This window comes from Vombatus ursinus, unplaced genomic scaffold (genome assembly GCF_900497805.2).
Source record: "Vombatus ursinus unplaced genomic scaffold, bare-nosed wombat genome assembly UNPS02010639.1, whole genome shotgun sequence".
NCBI classification, from domain to species: domain Eukaryota; kingdom Metazoa; phylum Chordata; class Mammalia; order Diprotodontia; family Vombatidae; genus Vombatus; species Vombatus ursinus.
The window spans coordinates 3,149,557-3,163,214 of record NW_020950417.1 but is presented as its reverse complement, the minus strand read 5'-3'; the positions used below and the strand labels follow the sequence as shown (position 1 = coordinate 3,163,214).

The following is a 13,658-nucleotide window of genomic DNA, read 5'->3' as shown; positions in this document are numbered from 1 at the left end:
CATCATCTAATAAATAATTGCTCAAAGGATATGAATGATTTTCAGGAAAAAAAAAGCCAGTTTTCCATCAAATGGGTTCATTTTTTTGGTTTATTTTGTTTAGTTTTGGGGGGAGGAGGTTAAGTTGGTTGGGGGGATTACTGAGGAAAATGTTTCAGAGGCAGGAGCATTACCAGGAAATCTCTATGGTATAAAACCAATGGTTATCAATAAAAAATTTAGAAAATAAAAATTACTTTTACAATAATAAATAAAGCTGAGAATGTCTTTAATATCACATAAACACTTATGAAGTTAATGTATGAAAGTTAATTGAAAGCAATACTACGGTAAAAGTCTTTGCATAACTGATTTCAGCAATAAAATATATTATATTTTCATTACTTTATTAGTTACATGTTTCATTCATATTGCCTTCAGTATGTTTTTGTAAAGATAGGGATACAGTTTTTGTGGTTCATGGCATGACTAAGTCAGGCACATTCATTTGTTTTCCATATGAACTTTTTCAAAACAATAAAGTCCTTAGCAATACATATTTTAACAATCACAAAAGTCAATCCTTGGAAATTGAACCACCAGCTGGCTACAGAGAAACTACTATCTCTGTAATAAAATTCAGTATTTACATGAATACTATCACATCAGCATTTTTTCTAAGGCACATAAACACTTTAATTTATGTGAAAATGCAGTACATAGCATAGTATTTACTAAATGAGATGCCCCATATGGGGAAAAATTGAAATGTTTCCATCTCTCAAGTTGCAATCGAAATACCACATATAGATGAAAAATTAAAGATATCACAAACTACAAATAATAACAGCTAAAGAAGATCTAATGTATCAAATATCATCATAGATTTGCATATTGATTTGCATATATGCATATGCACAAGATATCGATTACAGAATCCAACAAGAAAAAATTTGACCCATTATGATTTGTTAGGAAAACTAAACCTTTCGCAATGCAAGAACAAAATATAAGGAACATAAGTTGATGTCTCATAATTGAAAATACATATAATTAATGCTTATTAATAATAATTCTTGTTAATTGAGACACAATCTAATGTTTTGGCAAAGTATCATTCACCTATTTGTTACTCAAGTAACTCCAAATCTTGTTTAATATTTGGTATACACAACTTCTTCACATCTAGTTAATAAAAATAAAGTATAAATCACATATCTTGATGGATCAATGATTTCAATAGTATGGTTATATCCCCTCAACCAATACAGATCCAAACTCCTCTACGTTTTGATATTATACAATTTTTTGCCTATGTCTTTCCCTTAATCCTGGATTTGCATTGAAACCATTCTTCAGTTCTATCAATATCTCATGGAGAATAAGGCAGTGCTCTTACTATTTTCTTACATGACTAGTCCACCACATTCTGTGCTAAATGATGCTACTTTTTTATGCTACTTTTTACATGCACGTCAACATTGGCTGTGGCCTACTTAGGAAACATCATGCTTTTTTCCATAGCAATTTGGATCACCTGCAAATTTTATTCCTCTCAGATTGCAACTAATGATGTTCCATGATTCAAAGCCACATAGCAGGAGAATAATGGTTTATAATATAAACTGAGGACAAATTTAAGCCATTAGAGTAAAAAAAGTAAAAGACCCAGGCTCTTCACACAAGCCACTAAAAACAACAAATATGTTTTTTGTTTGTTTGTTTTTGGTTTTAGTTTTTTTTAGGCAATTGGGGTTAAGTGACTTGCCCAGGGTCACACAGCTAGTGTCAAGTGTTTGGTCTGAGGCCGGATTTGAACTTAGGTCCTCCTGACTTCAGGGCCAGTACTCTATCCACTGTGCCACCTTGCTGCCCCTAAAAACAACAAATATGGAAGTGGGAGTTGGAAAACATAAAAGCAAAACACCAAAGGGAAGAGAAACAGCTAAAACACACACACACGCATACACACATGCACATATACACACATGCACACACACACACACACACATGCACAGGGAGATGGAAAATGGAAACTAACCTAAATTTAAAATGCACAAAACTACAAAAATGCTGATATAATTTTTAAACGCTCTGGAGAAATTGAATCAGCTAAAGTACTAAAAGCAAAGGAGATTTTAGAAAAGAAAACAGGAAAGATATCCTAAGACTCATAAGGATTAATGGCACATTCAAAGAAATTAAACAAGAATTGTCTATCTTAATAAAATAAGACCCAATAAGACTTTGAAGTAAAATAACAGCAACAACAACAACAATAATAATAATAAAAGAGGTAAAAGGCAGTTCTCCTTGAACTTCAACCTCCCAAAACTTATTCTTGATCCACACTGCAAATTCCACTTGCTGCACACTTCCTTGCTTTCCCAAGTCACCACCCTTGCTTTAGCCTCATTTTCCCCTCTTCACAATTGTAAAACTTTAATCAGCCAGCTTATGCTGTCCTCTAGTTTTTAGACTTTTGTCTCCTTGTCCAATCATGGCTTATCCTTTTCCAAACCTCAACACTAGATTAATCCCATTACCTGCTTTCTTGGCTTCTACCCTTGGGCTGTTTAACACCACTGAAGGAAGTCACTCAACCTCGTAGATTAAGTCCACTATAAATTCATATTATTCATTCTGAACTAGGCACTCACTTCTGACCTTCAATATTTTATTCTTTCCTGATTGCTTCTTGGTCAAACTCCCCACAGCTGCTTGTCTAAACTTTTTCTTCTGTTCTCAAGCCACCTATACCACCTTTCACTCCCAGCAAAGGACCTCCCCTCATACTCCACTGAAAAAACTGAAACCATTCATTGAGAGCTCCTTATTATCCTCAATCCACATTTCAAATAACCTCAGCACCATACCCCCATCCTCTCCTTTGTTTCAATCTCAGATGACAAGTGGCCCTTCTTACCAATACCAATACCTCTACTTGTACTCTTGATCCCATCCTTTCCAAGCTCAAAATCTTGCCTCTTTGATCATCTCTCTCTCTCCCTAATTGTCAACCTTTCATTATGCACTGACTCTTTCCCTGATACCTTTAAACATGATCACATCTCACTAAACCTTTAAAAAAAAGAACCTTCATTGACTGTATGATCTTCTTAAGCTATCATTTTATATCTCTCCATCCTTTTGCACCACCAAACTTCAGGGAAAATCTATCTATACCCATTAACTCCACCTTCTCACCTTCCACCCACACTTGGCAATCTAGTTTCCATTACCACCACTAGAATTTGACAATCTAATGGGCTTTTCATATTTCTCATACTTCTTAAACTCTCTGCAGGACTTGTCACTGTTGATCACCACCTTCTAAATTCTCTCTTCTCCCTGGGTTTCTTGGGACATCATTCTATATTGTTTCTCTTCCTACATATAGAAAACTAGCCTTTCTCAGGTTTCTTTGCAAATTTATCATCCATGGAGCTGCCTCCTATAAATGTGTAAATCCTAAGATTCAATCCTGGGCCCTGTCTTCTCTCCCTGCACACTGTCTCATGGATGTCTCATCAATACCCATGAATTCAACTATCATATTTATGAAAAAGGTTCCCAACCCTCCATAGCTAGTTACATCACTGTAGTCATTGCTTACATTGTTTTCCTGGTTCTGTTTTCTTCTCCTTGCAAGAATTTATATAAATTATCCCATGCTTCTCCAACAAATATCATAAATATCCAGTTATGTGCCACAATTGGTCTAATCATCCTCTAATCAATGGGAATCTACTTTGTTTCCAGTTCTTTGTTATTACAAAAGAAAAAAATGCTATCATGAATGATGTATATGAGATTTGTCTTTCATTGCCATTATCTTTGTAACATATGTCTCTTAATAGGGTCTCTAGAGCATAGGGTATAAACATTTTAATTACTTTCTTAGCATAATTCCAAATTGCTTTCCAGAATTCACAGCTCCACCAACAATGTACCAGTCTTTCTATATCTCTTTCCTTGACTCTTTACTCTCTATCATCCTCCATAACCAATTATAGGAGCAGTGACAACTGGCTTAGGCTTTTCATGGGCAACGATGAAATATGGTCTCTCCAAAGAGAGCTTTTAAGATGAAATTAGAATATCTGTTCCCAGTATGGTCCTAAAGTGAGGTGCTGCTGCTAGTAGCAGATATAAGGCTTCCTTAGCTCTCTATCAGCATTAAAGTAAAATAATGTAATCCAGCACCTATACACTCATTTGGCCCCCTAACTGGACCATGAGACAACTATTAGTTTTCATTTTGAGAATTTCCAAGTATTTAGACCTAAAGGGCAGCACCAACACTAAGAAGATCACCCATTTTGAATTAATTAGACTATGAGACAGAAACAGTATCCTGAAGTCAGGGCCTATTCCATTTTTATCTTTGTGTCCTCAGTGCCTAGAATAGTGCCTTTCATATAGGAATTTAAGATCTTCAGGTTGGATGTGGGATGGGATTATAAGCAGGGAAGAGGAGTATCAAAGTACATGAATATGTTTTTTAAAAAAGAAAGGAGCTACTCTCAAAGCCAGACATATGGTGTGACCAATAAACCAATTACATTTGAAAAAGGTATTATTGGAAATAGGCTAATCAATGGAATGGATTAGGTATACAACAATCAGAAGGAAATGAACAAGGTAGCATAGTGTTCTCGCAGTCAGGTGATGCAGTGGATAAAGTGCTGGTCTCATGTCAGGAAGACTCATCTTCCTAATTTCAAATCTGGCCTCAAACACTTCCTAGCTGTATGACCCTGGGCAAATAACTTAATCCTTAACCTTGTTTGCCTCAGTTTCCTCATCTACAAAATGAGCTGGAGAAGGAAGTATGGTAAACCACTCTAGTATCTTTGCCAAGAATACTCCAAATGGGGTCACAAAAAGTTGGACAAGTCTGAAACAATTGAAAGCATAGTGTTCAGTAAACCCAAAGACCCAAGCTAATGGGTTATGGACTCACTATTCAAAGCAATCAGATTATCAAAGATAACAAAAAAAGGAAAAAGGACAACAATGGGAAGGTCTTCAGGAAAACAGGCATACTAATGCATGACTGGTGGAGCTGTGAACTGGTCCAGCCATTCTGGAAAATATTTTGAATCTCTGCTTCAAAAGTTAATGAACAGTTACCTTCTGACTCAGTAATATCACTACAAGGCCTATACTCCAAGGAGACTAAAGATAAAGAAAAGAATTCTTATGTACAAAATTATTTACAGCAGCAATTTTTGTAGTGAAAACTGAAAATTAAAGGCATACCCATCTAATTGGGGATGACTAAACAAATCATGACAAATGTAATGGAATACTCTAGTGCCATAAAGATAACAAAATGGATGATTGTAGAGAAATTGTGGGATCTGTATGAAGTGACACACAGTAAAGAGAGCAGAACCAGAACAATTTATAACAACTTTTGTAATAACGCAGAAGAAGGAGGAGAAGGAGGAGGAGGAGGAGGAGGAGGAGAAAGAAATAGAAGAAGAAGAAGAATACCCACTTACTGACAGAGAGGTAAAGGACTAAATATCCAGAATGTTACATATATTTTTGGACATGGCCAATGTGAGAATTTGTTTTGTTATTCTTTTTAATTTCAGGGATGGGGGCTGGGGAGGAGGAGGAGTGGAGAGTATGTGAAGGAGAGATGATAAATTCTTGTTAATTTTAAAATGATATTTTGAAAAGAAAAAAATAATGCATCCAAGATTATGGTATATAGCTAAATATGCACCTGTCAAATTAAGTCATCAATTTGAGCACTTTAAAGAACTAAATGTGAAGGATGATCTAGGCCAATGATTAAGTAGCAGAAAGAGAATATTTAGCATAATTGGATATGGGAAATTATGTGGCATTTTCAATGATCACAATGATTCACTACTCACCACTGCAAACCTCCATCTCTTTAAGACCAATATTCTTTAAATTATACCATTTGCCCACAAACCATGCAACAGTATCTCAGAAAAATTAAAATTACAAGTAACTCAAATAGAATTAATGGAAAGAAACACAGTGGGCCAAAAAGGCAACATGTTACTATTAATGATTTGTATGAAGTGACCCAAAAGTTACTATCAAAAATATTATTAATGAGAAAATAAAGTAGACTGATCAAGAAGAAAAAATGAGGCACAACAGATGGTCTGTTTCTTTCTGTCAAAGGCAACACCATCCTTCATCCTTCTAGCCATCCAGGCCTCAGATTCATTCTTGATTCTTTATTCCCTCTCTCTTTATAATCAGCTGCCATGTCCTAACAAGTCTACTACCACAACAAATGTCACCCCCATCTCCATCTCCATCTCCATTTCTCTACTCACACAGCCATCACCCTAGTTCAGACCTTCATTAAATCATTTCTGGAGTATTGAAATAGCTTCCTAAATAGCCTCCTTTCCTCTATTCTCTCCCCTCTCTGATCCATTATCCACACAGCTGCCAAAATGATCTTCCTCAACTACAGATGAGACCATGCCTCTCCTTGGCTCAAAAACCTTCAATGGCTGCCTATTGCTTCTTAAATAAAAACTTCTCAATTTAGCACCTTTGAAATCTTCCTCCAGCCTACTTTTTAATATTTATTTAATATTTCTCTCCCTCACATGTTCAATGATCTAACCAAAATGACTGACCTGCTGTTTGCCAAACTTAGCATTTCATCTCCTCCTTCCAAGGCTTTGTATCATGGGTCATGCTTGCCTAGAATATTCTCTCATTTCCATCTCATAATATCCTTAGTTTCCTTCAAAACTCAACTCAACTGGCAGCTTCTACGAGAAGCCTCATAGATGTTAATATTCTCCTTCAATACTTTCTGTTGTTTATCTGTGTAAATGGTATATCTCCCACCTACTCAGGAACAGGTAAGGAAGGTCCTTTTGAAGCAGGAGACTACGTTTTGTTTTCTCTCTGAATCCCCAAAACTGACTACAATGTATTAAACACGGAAGGTGGCTGATAAATGTTTACTGATTGAATGAATGACCCATCTTACAATGGTACCACTATGATAATAAAGAAGAAAAAAGTTTCCACTAGGCAGACCCTCTGTGATAGATAGGGAAATGAACAAGAATCACCAATGGTGAGGAAATATGAGGGGCTATGATCTGCACTGATTGCAGGAGTATTTATTCCTTACAAAATCATAAATCTTTCCAGTTTTTTTAAAAGGTAAGTAATGAATAAAAGATTTAATCTTCTATTTGAAAATATGACATTTGCATTAAATTAAAAAAAAAAAAAACCTAGCGGCTGCAAAACTGCCAAACGGGTTGAACCAGATTAAAATGTAATTAGTTAATATTTAACATAATAAATAAAAATACAATGAAACATTAAAAAAGAAAACATTAAATTTGTGAGATGACTAAGAAATCTAACATTAAATATATATATAAATATATTGTGTATCTTTGTTAATAAAGAGAATAATCTGATTTGACATTTTAATTCTATAGAGAACTGTTGAGCATAAATTTTCCATTCCAGAGAATCAAGAAGTATTTATACTAACCAGACTTCTTTTGACTAGCCGAATTTGTATTTTTCTTCTTAAAAGTTGTAACATACAGTGGAGAGGTTTCCAGGAGACAGGAACTAAAAACAAATTTTAAATATGAAATATAAAAGCAGTCACTAATAAGATAAAGATAAATTTAAATAAATAGATATTGAGTACCACCTACATGCAAATTATTCAGGATAATTACAAATGACTAGTCCTTATGGCATATAGTTGTGATTTTAAAAACGGGACAAGACTGGCCTCAGCCTGATATTCCCAAGTTATGTTTATTACATATTTTCAATAAGAATTACTGTTCTCCTCTGAAATATATCTGCATGTATGTATGTGTGTACATACATACATACATACATACATTATTTGAAATTAAATTGTGTAGTTTAGGAAGCTACAAAACAATTCAGTGTTCTGGATGAGAATTTATCTCTGTAATAACACAGCAAAATGTCACAGTTGGTAAAGTTCACTTGCATCTTTTACGAGAAACAAGAATTTAAAAGTCTGTCACTTGAGAAGCACTCACTGAGTATGCATTGTTTGGAAAGTACCTGGCAATAACAGAAAGAGTTTCTCTCACATCATGACGCTGTGATAGCATGAGTACAAAAAGATTGATTTCCAATACAGCAATTTGATTTCCAAACATAGAGGTCAGCAAACAGAATACCTGGAGGGGCAAAATCAGGAAATCATAGAGTCACTGACAAACACAAAGTACAGTGATACATGTATACTTGTTACCATAAACATGACAACAAACAGAGGCAGAGTCACCCAACTCAACTCAACAAACATTCAGTAAGTACCAAATGGCCATTACAAATTATCTAGACTAACTCTCCCACTTTGTAGTTAAGGAAACTGAGTAGTAGGGAGTTAAGTCACTGGCACAACATTACAAGTTAATTATTAATATCAATAACCAGCAAGTCACTAGATTATATAACCTTTAAACTATCAGATAATTCTATCTTCTTTTAAAAAGTTCAAATTAAAGGTAACTGATAAAGTAAGCTATTAAAATATTTGTAGGAATGCCATTAAATGCTTCTTCACTCACCTTATGATTAACAGCCTTGTTCATTATTGCACATGATCCAGCAACTTTAATGCTGAGGTTACTGAAATCTTAATTTGAAAAAAAAAGTGAAATTTACAAACAACAGAGGATTTTTCTGTCATTTTTAAAGATGAATACAGAATAAATAAGTTATCTCTAATAAACTGAATAGAGCAGAGACCTTAATTTCAAAATGCACAGGTTAGCATGCTTCATAAGGTAAATTATAATGAAGAAGTATATTTTCTATAAGAAAAATGTATCTTCCACTCAGATCAAATAAAGTATTCAAATTATCAAGCAAATTTAAGACACCTTATGACCTTACCTTTAAAATGTAAAGCAGATTCTAATTCCAAGTTGTCCAAATTAATTATGAATAAACCAGTAGAGCTTCCTATCCACAAGCATCTGGTGTTGGCAGCAGGGAAGCTAATTTCAAAGTAAAATTTTTAAAAATAGAACCTGTAGATTTTGTAGCATAATGTTTAGGATACTTAAAAACCTCCTATATTCATATATTCCCCCCCTTAAACCATGATTATTTATTTCTTTTGGCTATTCAGATTACAATATTACAGCCAACCCTGTATCATCTAAAGTAATGTAGGGAAGTAGTGGTGTTGGTAATAAAAAATAATCACAAATAATCCCAAAGTCATTTGTATTTGTTTTTGGAATTAATTCAATCTTTTCTTCAGCAGATTTACCTTTCTAATTATACTTTACTACTAAAATTGCTTTATATTTCTTTTTCATACACTAGGTAATAGATGAGGAGAAGCAACTCAGGAAGGCCTACCATCTGGTCCCCAGACAATTCCATCATATTATTAAATGGGTTTTTCCCCTAAAGCTTAAAAAAAAAAGGTAGTAGTATATGTGGTAACAAAACAAAAGATCAAACATTCAGTTTATCTGTCTTGTCTTCTTAATATTATAACAAGGTAGTAAGTACAAATTAAAACCAGTAGCACATACTCTACTAGGGACCTCTAGCCATGTTGACATTGAACCATTAACAACTACTAAGTCTGTCCAGCTAGCCAGTGCTGAATCCAACCAATTGCAACACTATCTAAATCAGGGGTGGGGAAGCTGTGGCCTCGCGGACCTCTAGGACCCCAAGTGTGGCCCTTTGACTGAATCAAAACTTCACAGAACAAATTTGGGCCACATGTGGCCTCACAGGTCCCCCCACCCCTGGTCAAACCCCTATCTCTCCATCTTCTCCACATAAAGTATATGAATTACTTTATCAAAAGCTTTGGTAAAATCTAAGTTAAACTATACCCATGACATTCATCTCATGTACTAATTTAATAATCCTGTCAAATAAGGAGGTGAGGTTACTCTAGCATGGGCTGCTTTTGAAGTCAGGCTGACTCTTTATTATTGCTGCTTCCTTTTCCAGATATTTATTTATCTCCATAATGATCTATTCTAGAACTTTCTCAAGAATCAGAGTTAAGTTCAATATCTATAATTTACAGATGCTGTTGTCTCTCCTTTCTTGAAATTCAATACTGTACGACATTTTACTTTTGCCAGTCTAGTGGTGCCACTCCCATTTTCCATCATCTTTCAAATAATACATAGCTCAGCCATCACATTTTTGTATGCCAGTTTTTTAAACATCCGTGGATATAGTTCATCTGGATCAGGTAACATAAATGCAACCAATGCAGCCAGGTGCTCTCTTAGTATCCCCTTACTTATCTTAGGTATCAGTTCCCTGTTAGTCATTTTTGTCATTTCCAGCGTGAAGGCCATTCTCTTCGGCAAATTGCCAAAAAGCAAAAACAAAAATGGGGTTGCTCTGCCTTTTCTCCAGGGTCAGCTATCACTATCTCATTCTCCCACTCCCATCCCCCATAGCAACTGGACTATCCATTATTTGATCCTACTTTTTCTCCTAATGTAGCTTTAAAAACAAATGTTTTTGTTGCTGTTGGTTTCTCTCACTAGTTTTAAAACATTCTGGCATTTAGTATTATTCCCAGAACTATTTCTACAGGTCCAAACCATGCTCATATTTATCTTTTGTTACCTGTCCCTGCTTTCAATTCCTGCACATTTATTGTGTAAATCTAAATTGAGTGGTGAGTTCCTTATACATTCATAATGGTCTCTTCAGACAAATGCAATTTTTCTTCCTCATTGGAACCATTTGTCTTCATGTCTTCAGAATTTCATTCTTAAACACCTCCCATTCACATATCACTTTAACATATGGAATCTTATCTATAGTATCTCCTCTGAATGTTGACATCCTCTTTTCCCAGATCTAGCACATATATAAGATGATAGCCAGACTTCTCCTTCTTCATTAAATTCTTAGGAGAATAGTTCTCATCATTTCCACCCCAGCAACCGGTGCCTCCCTGTTAATAAGAATCAGAATCAGAATGAAATTTTCTCTTGTTTGTTTCTCTACCTTTTGAAGGGTGACATTATCACTAAGCCAAGTCAAAAAGTTATTAGTTTATCTGCTTTTGAAAGAGAGAGTTTCAGTTAATGTCTATAAAAATGAAGGACTTCATCATTACTATGTCATGACTCTATGTCAGGTTTGTGGTCCTATTTCCCAAATTCTTCATCTGTCTTCTCTTTCTGTCCAAGTGCAGTAGTGTATTCCAGTGACAAAATCACTGTTTCTCCCTCCATCAACATTCATACAAATACCCTCCCATCATGCTTCCCCCTCTAGTTTTTTTTAATTTCCTCACATGACTATATGTTTATAAAATATGATGCTATTTATTTGTAATGTATTTATTTTATTTATATCATCTGTGTTATATTTATAATTTATATTATTTTACATTATGTATTTTATTTATTTAATATATAATTTATTTATAACATACAATGCTATTCCTTACCCCCTTCAACTGATACTATCTCTTTTTTTTAGGCTCTTTTTTTTTCCTTTGCTAGGCAATGGGGTTAAGTGACTTGCCCAGGGTCACAAAGCTAAATAAGTGTTATGTGTCTGAGTCCGCATTTGAACTCAGGTCCTCCTGAATCCAGGGCTGGTGCTCTACCCACTGTGCCACCTAGCTGCCCGTGATACTATCTCTTTTGAAGGAGGTATACACAGCCAGAGACTTTGCCCAGTAGCAGGTTCCATTCTACCAAGGTTCAATGATACTTATGAGGTTACATTTGACTGCCTGTGTCACGACCTCTGATTCCTCTTCTTTGTTGCTTAAATGTTGGGCATTTGCAAATACAGTCATTTGAGGCCATGGGTTTTATGTCACTACTGTTTCCTTTCTTGAATTTTTGTCTCTTTTAAACTCATGGGATTCTTAATTGCTATTCATGTTCCTTTTCTTTTTTTAAGCTACTCTCTACAGTATTATGCTTAAGAGACATACATGATCGATCTTCTCCATTCTCCATTCTTTCAAATTTAAAGCCCTTTAGATTAGATTTGCAAGAGACCTAGCAAACATATATTGTACCGGCCTTTGTTACTCCATCTCTGGCCAGTAATCTGTCATCTCTATATTTTAAGACATGGCCCAAAAGTCCAAATGCCATTCTCAGACATCACTTTCTTAGGCCAGTTGTTTACTTCTAAAATTATTTTTTTCTCTTCTACTTACCACTCTTCCATTGGACATTACCAGGGAAAACACAACCTGTATCCATATAATCTTCAGTTTCTTGTCCAATACTTTATAATCATTGGCAATATTTTTTTAAGTTTTTTTCTGGCAGTATCATCTGTGCATCACATTGTATATCACATCAATCACATGAATTAAAAGTAGGAAGCTGTCATCTGTTTTGACAAGTCTTCAGAGGTTCTCTGTTATATCTCAGATACATGATCCAAGAAGATATAAGACCTCTCTATGCTCTTATCAGATCAACAAATAGCTGCCTCAATTCTCTCCATCAAGGAATTACCAATTACTACCACTCTTCTGTTCTTTCTCCTACCCTTATTTGATGACCTGTCACCTGGTAGCTTCTGTGGCTCTACTATCTCCTTCTTTGGAGGACAAATAGCTTCTTCTTCTCAGAGCATCCAACTCTCTCATTCTTCAGGAAGAGCCTTAAGTCAGTTTTTAAGCTTTTATCGTACAGCTGATTTTTCTCCTCTTTATAACATTAGTTCCCTCTGCAATATTCTGACAAGGGTCAAGTCTCCTCTCCACTACCTTAGATTACTTTCTTTTTTTCTCACTGAAGCCTCAGGCCACTTTCCTTTAAAAATACTCTCCCTAGCAACCTGGAGTCTGGGCAGCTGTTCTGCAAATCCCTTTACTTTCTCCTCCATGAGGGAGATTGGCCTAAGTAAAAGTCACTAGGCTGTGAAATAAATATAAACTCCATCCTTGATGAAAGTTATTAAACAATCTTTTTCAACTCTCCAAAATGGGTTGAAATTTTTAGCCTTCTTTTTTTAGGAACTTGGAGGTGTTTACACCTCAATTCTAAGCACTGTTAAAAATTTAAAATAAAATATCACCTCTTAATAACTTGACAACCTCACTCAATTCTTGATATATGTCACAATTTAATAAGGTTTTACTTTTTCAGTCCAGTCTTAGAGAGACTAGTTAGTTCTTCCTAGCCACTATGACTACAACTCAGGTACCTACTACAAGACTAATTGTCATAATTTTTTATGAATGGCAACAAAATTTGAAGCAATATGGAAAATATAGCCATGGAAGTCATGTAGAGAAGCTCTTGTCTGGCATGGATAGCAGAATGTGTATCATACATACTACTAAACATTTTTAAATGTTTTCTATACAAATATAACTTCTAAAATAACAGTCAGATAAAAGTATTTGCCCACAATCACAAAAGGAGTCAATGGTGATTGACATTTCCTGATTTCTTAACCAGTCCTCTTTCTACTATATCATGCTGTCTCTCTGACATCATTGTGTAGCTCTCTCAAAGAACATTAAGGCTTTAAAACTGAAAAATACCATCTAAGTCATTTAGTCCAACCCCACATTTACCACCTCATTTGACAAGTGAGAAGTCTGAGCCTCAAAGAAATGAAATGACTTTCCCACACCTCCATATCAAGATCACCCTATGTGGCCT

General features: G+C 35.1%; 1 protein-coding gene across 1 annotated transcript in view; it reads right to left on the bottom strand.

Annotated features, from left to right (window-relative positions):
• WDR27 (WD repeat domain 27) overlaps positions 1–13,658 on the bottom strand; it is a 236,527-nt gene that overhangs the window by 204,426 nt on the left and 18,443 nt on the right. The window contains exons 10-15 of the mRNA XM_027854869.1: positions 12,862–12,886; positions 11,765–11,769; positions 8,908–9,011; positions 8,580–8,647; positions 8,068–8,186; positions 7,508–7,590 (exon numbers count right to left, since the gene is read on the bottom strand). Of these exons, the coding sequence (XP_027710670.1) occupies positions 7,508–7,590; positions 8,068–8,186; positions 8,580–8,647; positions 8,908–9,011; positions 11,765–11,769; positions 12,862–12,886 (404 nt within the window). The remainder of the gene's footprint in view (positions 1–7,507; positions 7,591–8,067; positions 8,187–8,579; positions 8,648–8,907; positions 9,012–11,764; positions 11,770–12,861; positions 12,887–13,658) is intronic.